General features: G+C 42.4%; 1 protein-coding gene across 1 annotated transcript; it reads left to right on the forward strand.

The window, feature by feature from the left end:
- The first annotated feature begins 3,679 nt into the window (after positions 1-3,679).
- Positions 3,680-22,027, forward strand: LOC128696754 (trichohyalin-like). The gene is made up of 10 exons (XM_070094407.1): positions 3,680-3,880; positions 5,502-5,832; positions 6,148-6,264; positions 10,002-10,112; positions 11,348-11,434; positions 15,540-15,737; positions 15,958-16,104; positions 19,514-19,684; positions 20,461-20,639; positions 20,917-22,027. Exons 1-10 carry the CDS (start codon positions 3,705-3,707, stop codon positions 21,182-21,184), a joined length of 1,785 nt encoding a protein of 594 aa, XP_069950508.1. The 5' UTR covers positions 3,680-3,704; the 3' UTR covers positions 21,185-22,027.
- The last annotated feature ends 26 nt before the right edge of the window (positions 22,028-22,053 follow it).

A 22,053-nucleotide genomic window follows, 5' to 3' on the forward strand; every position in this document is an offset into this window, starting at 1 on the left:
TATATATATAAGAACATAAGAACGAAGGAACACTGCAGAAGGCCTACTGGCCCATGCGAGGCAGGTCCAAGTCCCTACCGGCTTAAGCCAATGCACCCAACCTAGTCAGGTCAGGTCACATTGAGTTAAGGGAGGAACACGGCAACCGACCTGTTAGCACAAGCTATCAGGTCTAACTCACACCCACCCACATCTACTCATGTATTTATCCAACCTATTTTTAAAGCTACACAACGTTCTGGCCTCTATAACGGTACTTGGGAGTTTGTTCCACTCATCCACAACTCTATTACCAAACCAGTACTTTCCTATATCCCTCCTGAATCTGAATTTTTCCAACTTAAAACCATTGCTGCGAGTCCTGTCTAGGCTAGATATTTTCAGCACACTATTTACATCCCCTTTATTTATTCCTGTCTTCCACTTATAAACCTCAATCATATCCCCCCTGATTCTACGTCTTTCTAGAGAGTGCAGTTTCAGGGCCCTTAGTCTATCCTCATAGGGAAGGTTTCTGATACATGGGATCATCTTTGTCATCCTCCTTTGTACATTTTCCAGAGAATTTATATCCATTCTGTAATACGGTGACCAAAACTGTGCAGCATAATCTAAATGAGGCCTAACCAAGGATGTATAGAGTTGAAGAACAACCTGAGGACTCCTATTATTTATGCTTCTTGATATGAAGCCAAGGATTCTATTAGCTTTATTGCGAACACTTATGCACTGTTGTCTTGGTTTCAGATTACTGCTAACCAGAACTCCTAAATCTTTTTCGCAATCCGTAATATTAAGATCTACATTATTTAGTTTATATGTGGCATGGTTATTGTCCTGTCCAACATTTAGAACTTTGCATTTGTCTATATTAAACTGCATCTGCCACTTCTCCGACCACTGCATCAGTCTATTCAAATCTTCCTGGAGTGCTCGAATGTCCTCGTCAGAATGAATTCGACGGCCTATTTTGGTGTCATCGGCAAACTTGCCGATGTCGCTCTTTATGCCCTCATCTATGTCGTTTATGTAGATTGTGAACAGCAGGGGGCCCAACACTGACCCCTGTGGAACACCGCTCGTGACGCTTCCCCACTCTGATTTCTCCCCATTTATGCAAACTCTCTGCTGCCTATTTGTCAACCATGCCTCTATCCAGGAAAAAATTTCTCCTCCTATTCCATGTGCTTTAATTTTCCTCAATAGTCTCTGATGTGGGACCCTGTCAAAAGCCTTACTGAAGTCCATATACACAATATCATATTCATTACCATGATCTACCTCCTCAAATACCTTAGTGAAAAAAGTTAATAAATTCGTAAGGCAGGAACGCCCCTTTGTAAAACCATGCTGAGATTCGTTGATTAATTTATGCTTTTCAAGGTGGCTACGAACTGCCTCGGCAATTATTGATTCCATAAATTTTCCCACTATGGAGGTTAGGCTTATTGGTCTATAGTTCGAAGCTAAGGACCTGTCACCTGTTTTGAAAATAGGTATCACATTTGCCATTTTCCACTTATCTGGCACCATGCCAGTTTGTAGTGATATGTTGAAAAGATTAGCCAAAGGTGTGCTAAGCTCCTCTTTACATTCCTTTAGAACCCTTGCATACAGTTCATCAGGGCCTGGGGATTTGTTAGGTTTTAATTTATCTATTTGCCTAAGGACCATGTCACTTGTGACCCTAATCGTGCACAGTTTATTATCGTCCTGTTCTACATAATTTATCATTACTGGAATATCGCTGGTATCCTCCTGTGTAAAAACTGAGAGGAAGTATGTGTTAAAAATTCTACACATTTCCTTATCACTGTCAGTGAGCTGACCCGAGGAACTTTTGAGTGGGCCTATCTTGTCCCTGATCTTACTTCTGTATACCTGAAAGAATCCTTTTGGGTTAGTCTTCGATTCTCTTGCAACTTTAACCTCATAATCTCTTTTTGCTTTTCTAATTCCCTTTTTTATTTCTCTCTTTAACTGAATATATCGATTTCTTAATTGCCCCTCTCCTCTTTTGATTTGCCTATATATGCCTCTCTTTTGACCAATCAGATATTTTAATCTATTGTTCATCCATTTAGGATCATTTTTGTTTGATCTGATTTCCCTATTTGGAACATAATTTGACTGAGCAGCTAGAACTATGCCCTGGAAAGCATCATATCGGCAACCATCACCACCTACCTGACCCCTAGTCAGGTCATTCCAGTTCAGCCCACCTAAGTAATTTTTCAGTCCTATGAAATCAGCCAAGCGAAAGTCAGGGACGGAGACTTGATTGCCATTATTAGGGGAATTCCATGATATGTTAAAACTGAGTGATTTGTGATCACTCTCCCCAAGCTCATCATTAACCTCAAGATTATTAATTAGTGTTTCCCTACTGGCAAGAACCAAGTCAAGGAGGTTATTTCCCCTAGTTGGCTCTGTCACAAACTGTTTTAAAAAACAATCCTGGATCGTATCAAGAAAGTCACCCGACTCTAAATTTCCTGTCAAATTGCTCCAGTCAATCTGTCTATAGTTGAAATCTCCCATTAGCACAACATTTTCGTATGTAGATGCCTTACGAATTTCGTCCCATAGAAGTTTACTGCACTCCCTATCAAGATTTGGGGCCCTGTAAATCACACCCAAAATTAGTTTTTCTCGGCCCTCGAGAAGCTGTAACCAAACAGATTCAGTGGCTGACGCTTCTAATTTAATATCTTGTCTAACACAACAATTTAAATTGTCTCTGACATACATCGCTACTCCACCACCTTTCCTGTTGACCCTGTCAGTGTGGAATAATTTATAGCCTTGTATGTGACATTCAGAGGGCATCTCTCTATCTTTCAGATTGAGCCAGGTCTCTGTTATAGCAATAATATCTATGTTTCCTGCACTTGCAATTAATCTTAGCTCATCTATCTTATTTCTAACACTCCTGCTATTAGTATAGTAAACCTTAAGGGAGCTAGTCCCTTGCTGCCCTCTGCTGTCCCCCTTTGTTTGCTGACCTGTTCTATTGTCTTTATTTATAACTTCATGCTGAATGCCTTTTATACATTTAATGTTTCCAACCCTAGTGTTGCAACCTGCTTGTTTCCCACACACACCCATACCTCTATCTTCCATCAGTTTAAAATCATAGGCATTTCACCAATGGCCTTCTCAATCGAGTCTGCAAGTGCTACCACCCCTGCCCCAGAGAGATGAACCCCATCCCTTGCATACATATCATGTTTGCCATAAAAGTTGTTCCAGTTGTCAATGAATGGGATTGCAAGCTCCTTGCAGTATCTGTCTAGCCAGCAATTTACACCAATTGCCCTAGACAACCATTCATTTCCTACTCCCCTTCTAGGCAAGATGCTACATATGATTGGGATCCCTCCCTTAGACTTAATGAAATCTATAGCTGACCTGTACTTATCTAGCAGCTCTTCTCTCCTACCCTTCCCAATATCATTTCCACCAGCACTGAGACAGATAATGGGCTTGTTCCCATTACCTGACATGATATTATCCAGTCTGTTGACAATGTCCCCAACACCAGCTCCAGGGAAGCACACTCTATCTCTCATCTTCTTAACATATATATATATATATATATATATATATATATATATATATATATATATATATATATATATATATATATATATATATATATATATATATATTATTTGCATAAAGAAGTAACAGTGTATAGGAAGATGTGTAATGCTTCTCAGAACGTCAGAGAAATTGTTATGTATAAATTATTAATGATGACGTTCTGTGAGGCATGTTTCCTACAGTGTATCAGCAGTGACGTCAGTGTGAGGAACTACCCAGTGGCCGAGCCTAAACCCGGAGTGTGGCAGGTGGTGCAGGCCGCTGTACACACCAGGTGGGTATTGGATACTCACACACACACACATCAGCTATATAACTGCTACAACATATGGGCGCCTGGCAAACCTGAGAACAGCGTTTCAACATCTCAGTAAGGAGTCACTCACGACACAGTACACCGTGTACGTCAAGCCCATTCTGAAGTATGTAACACCAGTATGGAACCCATACCTGGTTAAACACGTCAAGAAATTAGAGAAAGTGCTAAGGTTTGCAACAAGACTAGTCCCGGAGCTGAGGGGTATACCCTATGAGGAAAGGTTAAAGGAATTCAATTTGACAACAATAGAAGGCAGATGGGATGGGGGGGGGGGACATGATAACGACATATAACATACTGAGAGGAATTGACAAGGTGGATAGGGATAGAATGTTTCAGAGATGGGACACAACAACAACGGGTCACAGCTGGAAGCTGAAAGCTCAGATGAGTCACAGGGATGTTAGGAAGTACTTCTGTCAGAGTTGCCAGAAAGTGGAACAGTCTAGACTAGAGTGTAATGTAGTGGAGGCAGAATTCATACATAGCTTTATCATACAACCACAAATAGTTACATGCTCGCGCGCACACACACATACACATACAGAGGAGCTGTGAATCGACCCCTGCAACCACAAATAGGCGAGTACACACACACACACACGGCCTTATTATTGCAATAATGAAAAATTTCTCCGCATTGTTAAACACCTGTGTTTTATGTCTATTAGTACATTTAAAATAATGGACCACAGTTAACCCCCAAAAATGGGAGAAAAATGTGGAAAATAATTTCCCCAAATTTATGCTGTTTAAATAAACCTGATTAATACGTTACTATTGTTCTGTTGAGTGCATTTTAAATAAGAGAATCGAGAGAAGCTCTGCGCCTGCGCTGACGAGGAGGGGAGACGCCATTGTTTTTTGAATGTGGTACAAGCACACTAGTGAAAGGTGTAAAACTTGGGCTTAAAAGCTTTCAAATAGGAGCCGAAATTGTTGGATGTGCAGTCCTGCATAATTTGAGCATTAAACAGATGTACAGGACAGCTCCAGGAACCTCAGATAAGCTATCTAAATTATGTTTGTAATTCTGGCCAGTATTATCATCATAAATTTGGGTAGAGGGGGGTTCTGTACATGACACACTGTAATCTCCAGACAAATTGGTGAGTGTTATGATTATAAATTCTCCTTCTGTTATATAAATGTGTACATGTAATCATTTATTAATTTTAATATACAGTCCACAAATTTATATTAAATTTTACCAGAATTCCTGGTGATGTACATTTCATTTGCAATTAATATAGGTTTAGAGCAACTTGTGGAGAGATAGAGGGTAGGTATCGAAGGGGACATTTTTTGCGACCTAGGTGTCCTAAAAATTCCTACTTGTCTCTGTAACTTTGATAAATAATAATTACCTTTGTTACCATTTACTTGTATGTATCTAATGAGATTCATCCAGGTAAATGTAATTTTCCAAAAAAATGCATATTTTTCGTCTAAGTATTGAATAATTTCTTCGTCTATGATATGACTTCTCATCTCCTGCCTTTCACCATTCTTCAATTCATTACATTTTTTTTTATTCCCGCCTTTATTCCTTCCATCATCCTCTTTTTTTTTCCAGGATGAGGGAGATAGAGGCATGTCGAAGGTTTGCCAGGGCAGAAGCCATGGCTGGACGCTCCCGTAAAGCCGGAGTCTGGAAGAAGGCGCTAATTGCAGACGATAAGACTTCACTGAACGCTATGAAGCCTCCAACGTACGCCTGGAAGCCTTCGACGGACGCGGGGAAATATTCATCGGATGAGGTGAAGCTCACAGACCCCGACAAAGCTGGATGTGAAAGCGAGGAGCTGGAGCTTAACCTTAGCGAGGGTGATTATCGGGAACTGCTGTACCCGCAGCTGGAACTCACCTGCAGAGAACGGGTAGAGCAGCAGCTGGTGCTCATCACGGTTAGTAACTCAGATGGTTCACACCTCCAGTCAAAATTCCATTTCATCATCCGCTACTGTTTATTATTTCGGTGTATTTTTTCAATGGAAAGATGCTGCCTATATGGAGAAAACCCTGGTATTTTTGTTTTGCTTTCCACAATGAGTGTCTTAGCAGTCAATTACTGCAGTTCACTGAACGCAGTAATTATATTTCGATAACAGCGCAGTGACTGTAATTCACTGAGAGTGCAGCTGTTAAAGCACATTGCGAATAATAAGAGATAATCGTATGTATGAACAATGCGTCAACGAATATCTTGGTATCGTACACAGTTTATGATGCGACGCCTGCAGGAGGCCTTCAATGCCAGGTTCGATGCTGTGCACCTGAGGAAGGGCAGAGTCATCGAGGAGGTGCGCAGACTTACTCATAAACGTCAACAACTCAAGGTACTCGGCCTCTAATGAAATAGGTTCAGGACCCCTGGGATGGGTTCTACTTTAAGTGTTATTATTATTATTATTATTATTATTATTATTATTATTATTATTATTATTATTATTATTATTATTATTATTATTATTATTATTATTATAAAAAAGAAGCGCTAAACCTACAAGGGTCCATGCAGCAACTTTAAGTGTTAAGGTTTAACGTCTGTAGACTAAATGAACTGGATTTGCATAATCTTCCTGTGGGTGGTAATCAGAAGATTGCCCAGAAGCATAGTTTGGTCCAGGAACTAACGCTCAGCATACTGTTAGGACTGAAGTTCATTGTCCATTTTTTCTTCTGAATTTCAAGTGTACCTCCTAAAAATATTAACTTTCCAATATTTTCTTGGAATACCTCTCATAATGTTAAAAGATTTTTGGTTACTCTCAAGAGACCCAAAAATCTAATAGAGAACAACGAAGTGTTAGGCTGCGTTTAAAGTAAGAATTAGTATTAGTCTGCCCAAAATGCCTAGGCATACCTAGGCATACTAGTGGCCTTCTTTGTCATAAGTATTTTATAATACGCAATAATATTTTATAATATGTAAATCCCACATTATAATATCAACAGAGAAATAAAGAATTTTAATTTATAATTTTAATTTTTAAGGTGTCTGAGGGTTCCAAAAATACACTTTTATAAGTTGAAGATAATTATTAAATGACTCTTTGTGCTTATATCTGCATACAGTATATGTGCACATTTATAGACATATATATTTATGCATTTGTTTTATTTTTAATTCATATATGGAGATGTATGTAAGAGAAAGCTGAGTAAAATAGTGCGAGAGTTATGTAGAAGTAGATATAATTTGTGTGGAAAATACTGTACAATTGAATCGAATCGAGGACGACGAGATCTGTCGTAAGATGGGAAGGAAGAAGGATATGGAAGGATGGAAATAACTGGAAAAGGATGGGGAGGAGGGGAAGAGGAGGAATCTAGGCAAGTGGCCCAACCACTTTGGGACATGTGATACAAAAGTACTGGAGACGTAGATAGAGAGGCTTGACTGATGTCATTGCTTGGCTCACTGGGAGAGGATGGCGAAGGCAGCGGTAGGAGCTGGGAGTGTCAGAAGGCAGCAAGCAGGATGAGTTGGTTATGGTCTTAAACCGTTTATCAGTGCGGTAAATTGTTTTCGGGAGAGTTGTATCACACTTATGGGAGAGCTGTAGTAGTATTCGTTGGTTTGGAGTTGGTGGAGTATCTGGTTGTAGGTAGGGAATGGTCTTTCTTCGCTTTGGTACGATACAGTGTTGTCTTGGAGATGTTGGATGAGTTCTAGGCGAGTCATGTTTGCAGGGTACAGCCTCGTGGTGTAGAATATGAGTCCTTTGTGTTTAACCCATGGTGTTCCAGGTAATCGACGTGAGCTAAGTAGAGAAGGCGGTGGTGGAGTAGAGGAAGGTGGTGTTGCTTCGTTTTCAACTTCAGTAGACGAATTAGATGTTTCTGGTGGTAAGGCTTCTGATTGGTTGGATTCAGTGAGAGGTGGTGGCGGTGGAGGCTTCTCATTGGTCGTTGTTGGATTGACGTCACTAGTTGGTGGTGTTGATGGAACTTCTGCAGAAGAGTTGGCGATTAAGTTTTTGGTGAATTTGAGAATTTCTTCAGAAGGTGGAGATGCTGGAAATGTAAATGAAGGCATGCTATTTAATGCAAATAACTCGTTGATGGTAGAGTTAAATGATCCAGGTACAGCCATGTTTTGCATATGAGCGTATAGTAGACAGTAGGGAATCTTCGTTATGTCACATGTTGGAGGAGTGATGGTAGTGGTGGTGGTGGAGGCGGGCTGAGTAGATGCTTGAAGTAATTTTGTAGTGTCTGCTTGTATTTTTGCAATTGCTGCATACGTTGGAGTGTTGCTAGTAGGTTTTTTCTTTGCTGCATCTTGTGTTTTCTTCATAATATCCTTTCTTGTAGGACATTTTGCTGCCAGTGTATGGTGATCATTACTCTTGCAGTTTAAGCACGCTGGTTGTGTTGGAGCAGCAGCGGTGCAGGAACTGAAGGCGTGTCCCTCACTACCACATGTAGTGCAGAACTTCTTGTCTTTTACTGGACATGCTTTGGTGGTGTGATGGTATGAATAACAGTTCCAGCAATGTTGGATGTAGTGATATCTCTCTGCTTCAATGTAGGTAGGGCTGATGTAGTAGTAGTAGACAGCAAGACCTTCGTTCAGTGCAGTGGCAGCCATGTTCACGTCGGTGAAGGTGACCTTGAGCATGGACGTTGCATTTGGGATTTTTGTAATGCTGTCAACAGTAGCCCAAGTATTTTGCGTCTCGATGGATGACTTGAGTTCAGCAGATGTTTGAGACGTCAGAATCTTGTCCAGTTTTTTTAGGAATACTGATTTCCTTGCCCTGAGGGCAGGAGATGACGTAACAGTAAACCCTTGAGTAGTAAGAGTAGTGATGGCTTCTGTAGTGAGTAGCTTCTCTGCTTCAGCATCATCGTGACACACAACAATGAATGCTTCTTTCAGTGACAATATGGTGTTGAATTTTACTTCCAGTGCTCCCTGAACAACAGTTGCAAGAGCAATCTTCGTTGAATCATCAACGGTACCATTTCTTGGTTTGATCTTTACACGATTTGCGTAGCTCATCGTGTAAGTCAAGGCGATGACAACGCTGGTAAAGGTTCCCCTCCCCAACGGGGATCGTAGGGAGACAGAGTAAGTAAGGAGAGCTGCTATGACCTGCCTGGGCGAGAGTCAAGAGCAGAATCATTTGTGATTTGTCAATACTGTACATATTTTCCGGAAATACGGTAATTTATAGGTAAATAGATGTCCTATATTGTATTTTTAAAAGAAGTAAGTTATCGAAAATGGGAAACCTGCGGCTGGGGGGGGGAGGGGGGCAGTGGCCAATGTTGTTTGAATGGAGTAAGACGCTAATTAATATTGTGAGGAATTTTCGTGCTCTAGAGGTTAAAATTGGGTTGACACCTCTCAAATAGGAGGCGAAATTGTTGGATGTGCATTCCTGCATAATTTGAGTATCAGGCGACTGGACAAGACAGCTCCAGGAACCTCAGGTAAGTCTGTTTATGTTTAATTCTGGCCAGTATTTTCATTAATTTAGACAGTGAGGTTTTCTGAGTATGATACACATTAATCTCCAGTCAAATTGGTGAGTGATATTAAGATATATTTTCCTTCTGTTAAGTAATTGTATATATATATATATATATATATATATATATATATATATATATATATATATATATATATATATATATATATATATATATATATATATATATATATATATAACCATTTATTATTTTTAATATACAGTCCACAAATTTATATATTTACCAGTATTCCTGGTGTATGTATATTTCATTTAATTAATAGGTCCAGAGCAACTTGTGGTTATGACAGTGGTAGGTATCGAAGGGGGACATTTTTTGCGACCTAGGTGTCCCAAATTCCTACTTGTCTACGTAACATTGATAAATAATAATTATCTTTGTTATCATTTACTGTTATGTACATAATTAGTTACATTCAGATAAATGCAATTTTCCACAATTTGATTCAATGATTATTTTCAAGCTGGGTTAACCCATGGGATATTTTCCCCTGGCAAAATAAAACTTCACCTAAGAAGAGGATAATAATAACTGAATATTCAATGCAGTTGTTCTGCTCCTCCCCATCTAGGAGGAACTGACGAGGCTACGCAAGGAAGAAGGTGCCAAGAGTCAAGGACACAGCGGTAGTAGCAGTAGCAGGGAGGCATCTGAGGGTGGCCCTACCCCTACCCTCCTTCAGGTAATGTAGTCGACGTCTTGTCTACACTAACACAGCCAGTGGGCGAATCAATGTCAAATGTTAATACACTTTCGAAAACTTTTATATCTGGTGGACTTTAGCTTAAGTTTCCACAAGTGTTTAGAATATAAGAGTGTATAGAGAGCAAGTAATGTGGTTTGTATAACTTATGTTTATAGCTCCATCTCAAATTCTTATTCAAAAGTTACGATGAGCTGCATGCTGAAACACAGGTAAATGTAGAAAGGAGGGGAGTAAGGCGAAGAACTAACAAAAAAGAGATCAGATTAATTTCCAACAGCCTGGTTGATCAGACCCTGATCCACCATGAGGTCTGGTCTCAGACCAGGCCGCGGGGACGTTGACCCCCGAAGCCCACTCCAGGTAAACCTCAACATCCTATGCAGGAAGAACATCAAAATAAAGCTATGTGCCGAAAATGGACAAAAGAAAACTTTTCGGAACTTGTCTGTGGCGTTAGTTTCACATACACCAATATTTTTTTTTTCATATAAAGACCTTAAGGAAAATTGTATTTGTAGACAATGTCGCAAAATCTACACAGTTGTGAAGAGAATATTGTAGTGTTTCAGGTGTTACACAGTGGTCACCTATAATGTAAAGAGAAGACTGTAGTGTTTCAGGTGTTACACAGTGGTTACCTATAATGTAAAGAGAAGACTGTAGTGTTTCAGGTGTTACACAGTGGTTACCTGTAATGTAAAGAGAAGATTGCAGTGTTTCAGGTGTTACACAGTGGTCACCTATAATGTAAAGAGAAGATTGTAGTGTTTCAGGTGTTACACAGTGGTCACCTATAATGTAAAGAGAAGATTGTAGTGTTTCAGGTGTTACACAGTGGTCACCTATAATGTAAAGAGAAGATTGCAGTGTTTCAGGTGTTACACAGTGGTTACCCATAATGTAAAGAGAAGATTGCAGTGTTTCAGGTGTTACACAGTGGTCACCTATAATGTAAAGAGAAGATTGTAGTGTTTCAGGTGTTACACAGTGGTCACCTATAATGTAAAGAGAAGATTGTAGTGTTTCAGGTGTTACACAGTGGTCACCTATAATGTGAAGAAGGCTTGCTGTGTTGCATGTGGAAAGACATAAGAACAGAAGTAAGAATATATAGTAGGATGAAGTTGTTAAAGCTACTACATTTGCTGGTAGTAAGTTTTAAACAAAATGAGAACGCAGAGTATCTTATAAACACAATGTTTCTTGGGCAGGAGAAGGATGACGAGGCAGAGGAGTACGAGCCTGGGTGGGAATCTGAGGAACGACCTGAGTTAATGTTACAAGTGGACGACTCTGAGGTAACTAACTTCTCTCTCTCTCTTGCTTGTTATTTTACATCATATGTATGTTTATTTGTGATTACAGGGGTCGATTCATAGCTCATGGTCCCGCCTCTTCGCTAGTCACTACTAGGTTCACTCTCTCCCTGCTCCAAGAATCTTATCGTACCTCATTGTAAAGCTGTGTATGGATCCTGTGTGTGTGTGTGTGTGTGTGTATGTACTCACCTAGTTGAGGTTGCAGGGGTCGAGTCCGAGCTCCTGGCCCCGCCTCTTCACTGGTCGCTACTAGGTCACTCTCCCTGAACCGTGAGCTTTATCATGCCTCTGCTTAAAGCTATGTTTTATCTAGGCTGGAATATTGCTGCACACTAACAGCACCTTTCAAGGCAGGTGAAATTGATGACCTAGAAAATGTACAGAGAACCTTCACGGCGTGCATAACGGACATAAAACACCTCAATTACTGGGAGCGCTTGAGGTTCTGAACCTGTATTCTTTGGAACGCAGGCGGGAGAGATACATGATTATATACACCTGGAAAATCCTAGAGGAACTAGTACCGAACTTGCACACGAAAATCACTCACTACGAAAGCAAAACACTTGGCAGACGATGCAACATCCCCCCAATGAAAAGCAGGGGTGTCACTAGCACGTTAAGAGACCATACAATAAGTGTCAGGGGCCCGAGACTGTTCAACTGCCTCCCAGCATACATAAGGGGGATTACCAGCAGACCCCTGGCAGTCTTCAAGCTGGCACTGGACAAGCACCTAAAGTCGGTTCCTGACCAGCCGGGCTGTGGCTCGTACGTTGGTTTGCGTGCAGCCAACAGTAACAGCCTGGTTGATCAGGCTCTGATCCACCAGGAGGCCTGGTCACAGACCGGGCCGCGGGGGCGTTGACCTCCGGAACTCACTCCAGGTAAACTCCAGGTATGTATGGATCCTGCCTCCACTACATCGCTTCCCAAACTATTCCACTTACTGACTACTCTGTGGCTGAAGAAATACTTCCTAACATCCCTGTGATTCATCTGTGTCTTCAACTTCCAACTGTGTCCCCTTGTTACTGTCCACCTTGTCAGTTCCTCTCAGTATTTTGTATGTCGTTATCATGTCCCCCCTATCTCTCCTTTCTTCCAGTGTCGTCAGGTTGATTTCCCTTAACCTCTCCTCGTAGGACATACCTCTTAGCTCTGGCACTAGTCTTGTTGCAAACCTTTGCACCTTCTCTAGTTTCAAAATACAAAATACTGAGAGGAATTGACAAGGTGGACAAAGACAGGATGTTCCAGAGACTGGACACAGTAACAAGGGGACACAGTTGGTAGTTGAAGACACAGATGAATCACAGGGATGTTAGGAAGTATTTCTTCAGCCACAGAGTAGTCAGTAAGTGGAATAGTTTGGGAAGTGATGTAGTGGAGGCAGGATCCATACATAGCTTTAAGCAGAGGTATGATAAAGCTGACGGTTCAGGGAGAGTGACCTAGTAGCGACCAGTGAAGAGGCGGGGCCAGGAGCTCCGACTCGACCCCTGCAACCTCAACTAGGTGAGGAACTCAACAAGAGATTCAAAGAAGTGTTCACAGAGGAGACAGAAGGGGCTCCAGAAAGACGGAGAGGTGGGGCACACCACCAATTGCTGGACACAGTGCACACAACCGAGGAAGAAGTGAAGAGGCTTCTGAGTGAGCTAGATACCTCAAAGGCAATGGGGCCAGATAACATCTCCCCATGGGTCCTGAGAGAGGGAGCAGAGGTGCTATGTATACCCCTAACAACAATATTCAATACATTTATCGAAACAGGGAGATTGCCTGAGGCATGGAAGACAGCAAATGTAGTCCCAGTCTTTAAAAAAGGAGACAGACATGAAGCACTAAACTACAGACCAGTGTCACTGACATGTATAGTATGCAAAATCATGGAGAAGATTATCAGGAGAAGTGTGGTGGAACACCTAGAGAGGAATGATCTCATCAAGAGCAGCCAACATGGTTTCAGGGACGGGAAATGCTGTGTCACAAACCTACTGGAGTTCTATGACATGGTGACAGCAGTAAGACAAGAGAGAGAGGGGTGGGTGGACTGCAAGAAGACGTTTGACATAGTTCCACACAAGAGATTAGTGCAAAAACTGCAGGACCAAGCAGGAATAACAGGGAAGGCACTACAATGGATCAGGGAATACTTGTCAGGAAGACAGCAGCGAGTCATGGTACGTGGCGAGGTGTCAGAGTGGGCACCTGTGACCATCAGGGTCCCACAGGGGTCAGTCCTAGGACCAGTGCTGTTTCTGGTATTTGTGAACGACATGACGGAAGGAATAGACTCTGAGGTGTCCCTGTTTGCAGATGACGTGAGGTTGATGAGAAGAATTCACTCGATCGAAGACCAAACAGAACTACAAAGGGATCTGGACAGGCTGCAGACCTGGTCCAGCTATTGGCTCCTGGAGTTCAATCTCACCAAGTGCAAAGTCATGAAGATTGGGGAAAGGCAAAGAAGACCACAGACGGAGTACAGTCTAGGGGGCCAGAGACTACAAACCTCACTCAAGGAAAAAGATCTTGGGGTGAGTATAACACTAGGCACATCTCCTGAAGCGCACATCAACCAAATAACTGCTGCAGCATATGTGTGTGTGTGTGTGTGTACTCACCTATTTGTACTCACCTATTTGTGGCTGCAGGGGTCGATTCATAGCTCCTGGCCCCGCCTCTTCACTGATTGCTACTAGGTCCTCTCTCTTCCTGCTCCATGAGCTTTATCATACCTTGCCTTAAAACTATGTATGGTTCCCGCCTCCACTACTTCACTTTCTAGGCTATTCCACGGCTTGACTACTCTATGACTGAAGAAATACTTCCTAACATCCCTTTGATTCATCTGAGTCTTCAACTTCCAACTGTGACCTCTTGTGTCTGTGTCCCATCTCTGGAACATCCTGTCTTTGTCCACCTCGTCTATTCCGTGCAGTATTTTATATGTCGTTATCATGTCTCCCCTGACCCTCCTGGCCTCCAGTGTCGTCAGGCCGATTTCCCTCAACCTTTCTTCGTAGGACAATCCCCGTAGCTCTGGGACTAGTCTTGTTGCAAACCTTTGCACTTTCTCTAATTTCTTGACGTGCTTGACTAGGTGTGGATTCCAAACTGGTGCTGCATACTCCAGTATGGGCCTGACGTAAATGGTATACAGAGTCTTGAACGACTCCTTACTGAGGTATCGGAACCGTAGGTTTGCCAGGCGCCCGTATGCTGCAGCAGTTATCTGATTGATGTGTGCCTCAGGAGATATGCTCGGTGTTATACTCACCCCCAGATCTTTTTCCTTGAGTGAGGTTTGCAGACTTTGACCATCTAAACTATATTGTGTCTGCGGTCTTCTTTGCCCTTCCCCAATCTTCATGACTTTGCATTTGGCGGGGTTAAACTCAAGGAGCCAGTTGCTGGACCAGGCTTGTAGCCTGTCCAGGTCTCTTTGTAGTCCTGCTTGATCCTCATACGATTTGATTCTTCTCATTAACTTCACATCGTCCGCAAACAAGGACACTTCTGAGTCTATCCCTTCTGTTATGTCATTCACATATACCAAGAACAGCACAGGTCCTAGGACTGACCCCTGTGGAACCCGGCTTGTCACAGGCGCCCACTTTGACACCTCATCACGTACCATGACTCGTTGTTGCCTCCCTGTCAGGTATTCTCTTATCCATTGCAGTGCCTTTCCTGTTATGTGTGCCTGATCCTCTAGCTTTTGCAGTAACCTCTTGTGAGGAACTGTGTCGAAGGCCTGTGTCGAAGGTGTGTGTGTGTGTGTGCGTGTGCGTGTGCGTGTGCGTGCATGCGTGTGTGTGTGTACATGTGCGCGTGCGCGCCTTCACATTAAGCTTTTTAGATTTACATTACAAATTTCCACACAGATGTTCAACAAGTACTGCGTTCAGTATATATTTAAGCTCAACTATGGAACACTTATTTGCATGCTCTATTCAACAAATATTTTGTAAGGTATTTCACTTTCAAAATGCTATACACTCAAACTAATACAGTTCCACTAGTGGTGGAGAACATGTTCAGAAGAACTCACCCATCATGACGTTCTCTGTGTCAGGTAACACGGGAGGAGTGGAGTGATGACGGGACACCTGGTGGACCAGCAGACAGGACTGGGCTGGGACCTGACGTAGATCATCCCCCACCAGGAACACTCACTACCCATGATGCCTGGGCTGACGCCAGGCCATTCTTGTCAGGTCTGCCTCACTCTGAAGCAGACAGTGACCAGGAGTCCACTAACCGTGTCTTCCAGGTAATGTTGTTGCTCCTGCTTGTATCAGTTATGCCTCTCACTTGATCACTTGACTTATATAATGTTTACTAAAAACATACACGTCTGTCACAGCCTACAAATATTAAAGTGATAGCAGTTGGACTTGAGAACCTGCCAAGTATGGGCTAGTAGGCCTGTTCCTCTAGTCTTATGTTCTTGCGTACATTTTTTGATGTCAGGCTTTCTCTGATGCCCACAGACGCAACGTCCACGGGAGGAGTGGACGTGGGCGGAGGCGCGGGCGTGGCGGGAGTGGCGGGCGGGGCGGGAGGAGGCGGCCAGGCGGAGACGGGCCCTGGCCTCCACCCTCACCCTCCAGTTAGAGAGAATCACTCCTGCCATCACTGTGAGTGTGTGTTGACTAATGTGTAGCTACAGGAGGAGTCTCTATTGTCATGGTTATTCATCTCAAAATTTTGTTTATTTTGAATAGCATTATCATTCCTTTCCCTCCGTCCCTCCCCCTGTTTACCTGGAGTTTACCTGGAGAGAGTTCCGGGGGTCAACGAACCCGCGGCCCGGTCTGTGACAAGGCCTCCTGGTGGATCAGAGCCTGATCAACCAGTGTGACATCTCTCAGGAAAATCACATTTCTAATTATTCCAGTGAGCTTCGTTTCTGCAATGCCAGCTCTATCCGGGTTCGAATTCGAAAGTCTCATGTACACCACACATCTCTTATTTTCAGTGGTACCTGCAGCTGAGTAACAAATCTATATTCGTGGTCCTGGCTTAAGGTTGGGTCCTAGAGTCAGCATCTAGTAGTGGTGTGTGTGTGTGTGTGTGTGTGTGTGTGTGTGTGTGTGTGTGTGTGCGTGTTTTCACCGATTTGTTTTTGTAGGGGTCGATTCACAGGTGAACTTGCCTATTATGCTATTTCGATTAGATTTTGCCACCGAAGTGGCTAGTTTATTGTGCACCCCATATCCATCCTGTGGACGGTAGCGCGAGAGCATGTGGATACACAAAAGGCCTAGGAACTAGGCCCCAAAGGGTTAACAGGAATACATATGGATTTATATCTACATATCTATAGTTCACTTATCTGTTACAAGCAAATTTAGGAAATTTGCTTAGTATATCTGGTATCTTATTTTCATTAATAAGATATCTTGACATGTCACATAGGTTATTATACTGTCTGTCTCTGTATTCCTCAATAAGTGGACAATTAAGCACATAGTGTTCAAGAGAGTGACCATATGACTGATCACATAATTTACATTTAGTTTGATCATCATCTGTGTGTCTCCCAAACTGCCAGAAGTACTTGTAACCAAGCCTAAGCCTGGCCACTACAACATCAGTCAGTCTGTTCACATTGCAAGTTGCTCCATAAACATACTTATCTACGTTCATGTTATCATAGTGGGTTATAGATCTACTCAGGCTTCTAACTGCATTCCTATAACAATCATCTTCATTATTTACTTCTCTCCTAATATTATTCCTAATGCTAGACACAGTTATACCAAAGTTATATTCTACGTTCTCCTTCTGGATACTCTTCTTGGCTAACATATCAACTTTATCATGAAGGAGTAATCCAATGTGTGATGGGATCCATAGCAATTGTACATTAATTCCTTTGTCCCTAATTTTTGAGTATCTATACCTGGCTTCCCCAATGAGCATGTTGTTGGAGTCATTATATGAGCCAAGAGCCTTCAATGATGACATAGAATCAGTAATGATGATAGAGTCAAGCTCAGTGTCATAGGTTAGCTTTAGCGCCATTAGCATTGCAAACAATTCAGTTTGCAGTGTAGACGCCCAGTTGTTAATTCTTATGCCTAACTCAACAAATTTATTATCGTTCTTAACTAGGGAGGTGGCAACAAGAGCAGATGCAGCCCTGCCAGAAGACTCCTGTTTAGATCCATCAGTGTATATAACTTGTGATAACTTATTACTACCAGCTAGGCGAAAAATTTCTTCTTGAGCAGTTGCTCTAACAAGAGATTTAAGGAAGGGATTACTAGCAATGAGCTTCTTGGAAGGGACTTGTAGGTATGTGATATTAAATGAACACATCTTCCATGGAGGGGTGAAATGCTCTTGTTGCCTACAGTGATACAGTTCATGCAGGTTATAAAACTTAATGCAATTGCACGTTTTCACAATCCATTTAGATCTGTGTGTATTTACCTCTAGACACTTGGTAAGATTCACTGTGACAGTGTCTGGTTCGTTTCTCAACATTCTAATACCGAGTACAGTGTTAATTTCAACAATCCTATCACTGATACTAGAAATACCAAACTCCTTCCTCATGTTAAGAACTTTTGTAGATCTGGGACAGCCAAGAATAGTCCTGAGAGCTTCATTTTGCATTAACTCCAAGGGTCGGAGGGAACTTTCTCTAGCTAATATCAACATGGGAGCAGCATAATCAATTAAGGACCTAACATAGGCTATGTACATCATTCTCACGATTCTCACATTAGCACCATAGTTGGGATTGTAGCCAGCAACAGCTTTGAGAGCATTTAGCCTAGCTTTACATTTCTTGTTTAGTTGTGGTATAGTGGATTTGTTAAAGGGTACATCTACACCAAGATATCTGTAAGTTTTAACGTAGCTAATGATTTCACCCTGCAAATAGATGGGTGGGGGATGTCGTTTGCTTGTTAATATCTTTGTTTTAGAGGAAGATATTATGAGGCCTAGTCGATTACAAATTGCTTGAACTTCATTAAGAATGGTATTCATCTTCTTATGCCCTGTTGTATGGATCATGATATCATCAGCATAGCTTATAGCTATATGTTTAGGTGAGGCAGGTAGAGCATTTAGGAGAGCATTAATCAGAATATTAAATAGCATGGGACTAAGAACTCCTCCCTGCGGTGTACCTAAAGACATTTCTTTAGAATCACTTCTGAAGCCTTGGTAAAGGACAGAGGATACTCTATTTGACAGGTATCCTATTATCCAGCAGAGTAAGCTACCACCAATATTCATTTTGGCTAGTTCATGTAGTATAACGGTTCTGTTTGCAATATCAAATGCAGATTTTAGATCAAGAAAAGTGGTAAAACTAGTAGAGGTGTGTGCAGTGAGAAAGGTGGAAATACAGTTCTGCACACTTTTACCTTTCATGAACCCATAGAGGTAGGGGGAAAGTTGATGTCTGATTCTGTAGTACAATCTGTTAAGCATCATTCTTTCAAAAGTTTTGCAAAGACAACTAGTTAAGGAGATCGGCCTAAATGTATCAGGCTGTTGGGGCTTAGGGATAGGCACAATGAGACTATTGGTCCAGAAGATAAGATAAGATAAGATAAGATTTCGTTCGGATTTTTAACCCCGGAGGGTTAGCCACCCAGGATAACCCAAGAAAGTCAGTGCGTCATCGAGGACTGTCTAACTTATTTCCATTGGGGTCCTTAATCTTGTCCCCCAGGATGCGACCCACACCAGTCGACTAACACCCAGGTACCTATTTGCTGCTAGGTGAACAGGACAACAGGTGTAAGGAAACGTGTCGAATGTTTCCACCCGCCGGGAATCGAACCCGGGCCCTCCGTGTGTGAAGCGGGAGCTTTAGCCACCAGGCCACCGGGCCACCCCTAAAGTAGGAAGAACGCCCTCAATGTAACTGAGATTATACAGTGCCAACAAAGGGTTATCAGGCACGTGCCTTAGAGTTCTGAGAATATCATAGGTTATACCATCCTCTCCAGGAGCAGTTATTTCGACAGTCATTGAGTGATGTCTTCTCTTCAGTTCACCTGGTCCCTGGCTTCCCCACAGAATTTGCTGCAAGAGTTCGACAGCCAGGTGATGTGCTTGGTAGACGCCCGGGTGTCCACAGACGAGGCTCTGCTGCTCTACCAGCTGCTGACCGTCAGACTCCGTCACCGCCTCGCCCGCCAGGACCACCTGAACGAAACTCTCAAGAATCTCCATCTGCGACGCCGCCAGGTATTGTACATCCTCGCTCGCTCAAGACGCCTCTTTACCAAGTTGTCTTGAACTCCTACCATTAAGCAAGCACTCTCTGCTAACTCTAAGTTACACCTGTGAACATATTTAAGGTTAATGCCTTTTAAATTACAACACAAAACTTTTGATACAACAGTACTAAACACGGATAATATTTTGACACTATACTTTCCATCTCTCAGAACTCAAGTCCAACTAGCTGGCTTCCCCGAATTCTTTAGTAGATTTTATCGAATTGTAAATAGTATGGTGATACCGACATACTGTGGAAAAGGATACTTGTGTACTGGTGTCCGTTTCGCCACTGATGAAGCTACCCGTGTTTTTTTTTTATAGTAATGTCCAGGGTTTATTACCTGGACCTCAGCAATGAGACTCGCTACTCTCACCGCTGGGCAACGGCGACCAGAAGCTACCCGTGGTGAAACGTTCCATTTAATAAATGTCCTGAACTGTACACAGGTATCCTTTTCCACTATCTTAAAATCAAGCAGAACATTTTATCCGACTCTTAAATTATGGTTCTCCTGTTTACTGCTAGGTGAGCAGGGGCAGCTGGAGTATGAAAACTTGATAATACGTTTCATCTCACCCTGGAATTAAACCCGATCCTTTTGATTTTGAGCCAATGACTCCCATGGAAGTAAGAGCTTAATATTCTCGTGAGATTATTTTAGAATAGACTGGAAGACCATCGTCCTATACACTCATACCACACAACACAATGTATGGTCACCAGTCTTCTCACATTGCAGGTGGAGGAACGTCTGCAGCAGGTGGAAGCGGAGACGGAGAACACTCGCAGGGAGGAGGCGAGAGCGAAGACGAGGCAGGAGAGACTCCAAGAACAGCTGAAGGAAGAGGAAACGGCGCTAAGAAGAGCTCTCATTAACCTGCCCATCGACCAGTATAACTATCTCCTCGCACTTTACAGGTAAAGTGTTACTCCCCACCCTATGTAAACTAATCTTTCGACATAAGTTATCTCATATAATTAGTGCAATATTTTGGTTGATTAATGGGGTTTAAAGACTATCGACAACCTCACTCCTGTACCCCACTGCCATGGTTGGCTCTACCCCAGGTTTAGCAGGTGGCATCCCCGCATTTTTATCACTGAACTACAGTACTACATGTGTACACTTAACCATCCTTGTCACGCACTTATGCATGTGAAGTAGCTCATAATGTTGACGTTGTTGATGTTTCAGCAAGCGAGCGTTGAGCAGCGGGCGTCATCTTGACCTGCCCAGTGCCAGGGGAGGAGTGGATGGTGCCCAAGTCTCCACCCCTCACACCCCCTCCTCCCCCTCCCCGCTGAGTCCAGCCACTGCTTCTTCAGCTTGCACTCCAGAGGCCAGTTCTTTTACATTTTATAAATACACTGGGCGGGGGACTCGAACCTGGTACTGTGTTCAAGTTCCCGCCCAGTGTTCCTGCTATTCATTCAGTCGTTCTTTACGACTCATCTTGAGTTAACATTTAAGTCCTCATTAAGAGTTAGGCTAAGATTGCCTCTAAATATTTTACAAACTGAGAACCATTATTCTACCTCATCTCATTGATGCCGGTGAGAAGCTCTTGATCCAGGGAATTGGAGCTGTTTTTCCAGGAATCGATCCTAATTCCCTTCCATCTCCAGACGCTGTATGACCCCTTCCACCTCCTCCTAGGAGCAACGGACAACAGTTTGTTTGATCACAGACAGCCCCAATTAGCGGATGGAGGATAGAGCTTCTACTACTTGCGCTGAATGACCCACGCGGGTTTAGCGCTTCATAACTAAAACAACAGCTGAATGACCTCTACTGGTCAAGGCAAGAGATAAACTGTCTTGCATGGTTCTCTACTTTCCTTACTATTATTAATTATTATTATTATTACGTTCACAAAAAAGCGCTAAATCCGTGTGGGTCATTTCGTGCTGCATGGTGAAGCGCTGACCCGAGGGAGCAGAGACGTGAAGAGTGAGTGTGATTATTAATTGTTTTTAATAATTGTTTAACAATGGCGCTGTGATGATAAGAGTAACAATCACTTGTTGACACTGAAGGTAACTCATGTATAGTCAGGAAAACAACAATGGTAATGAGACCGCACATATCGACTCCTGGAGTCATCTTCAAAATAATGAGGCTGATGAGGACTCCAGTTGAGAGTCGAAATATACAGTCTGGTGCCCAGTGCTGTGTTCCTTGTGTGTGAGTCATATTCTTGATCATATGATCATCTCTAACTCAATGCAAATTTCAAATTTTTATTTATTTTGATGTACATGGATAATGTAGTTTACATGTAATAAACTACATTGTAGTTTGTAATCTAAACAATGTGTGTGTGTGCGAGAC

This window comes from Cherax quadricarinatus, chromosome 46, assembly GCF_038502225.1.
Source record: "Cherax quadricarinatus isolate ZL_2023a chromosome 46, ASM3850222v1, whole genome shotgun sequence".
Classification (NCBI taxonomy): domain Eukaryota; kingdom Metazoa; phylum Arthropoda; class Malacostraca; order Decapoda; family Parastacidae; genus Cherax; species Cherax quadricarinatus.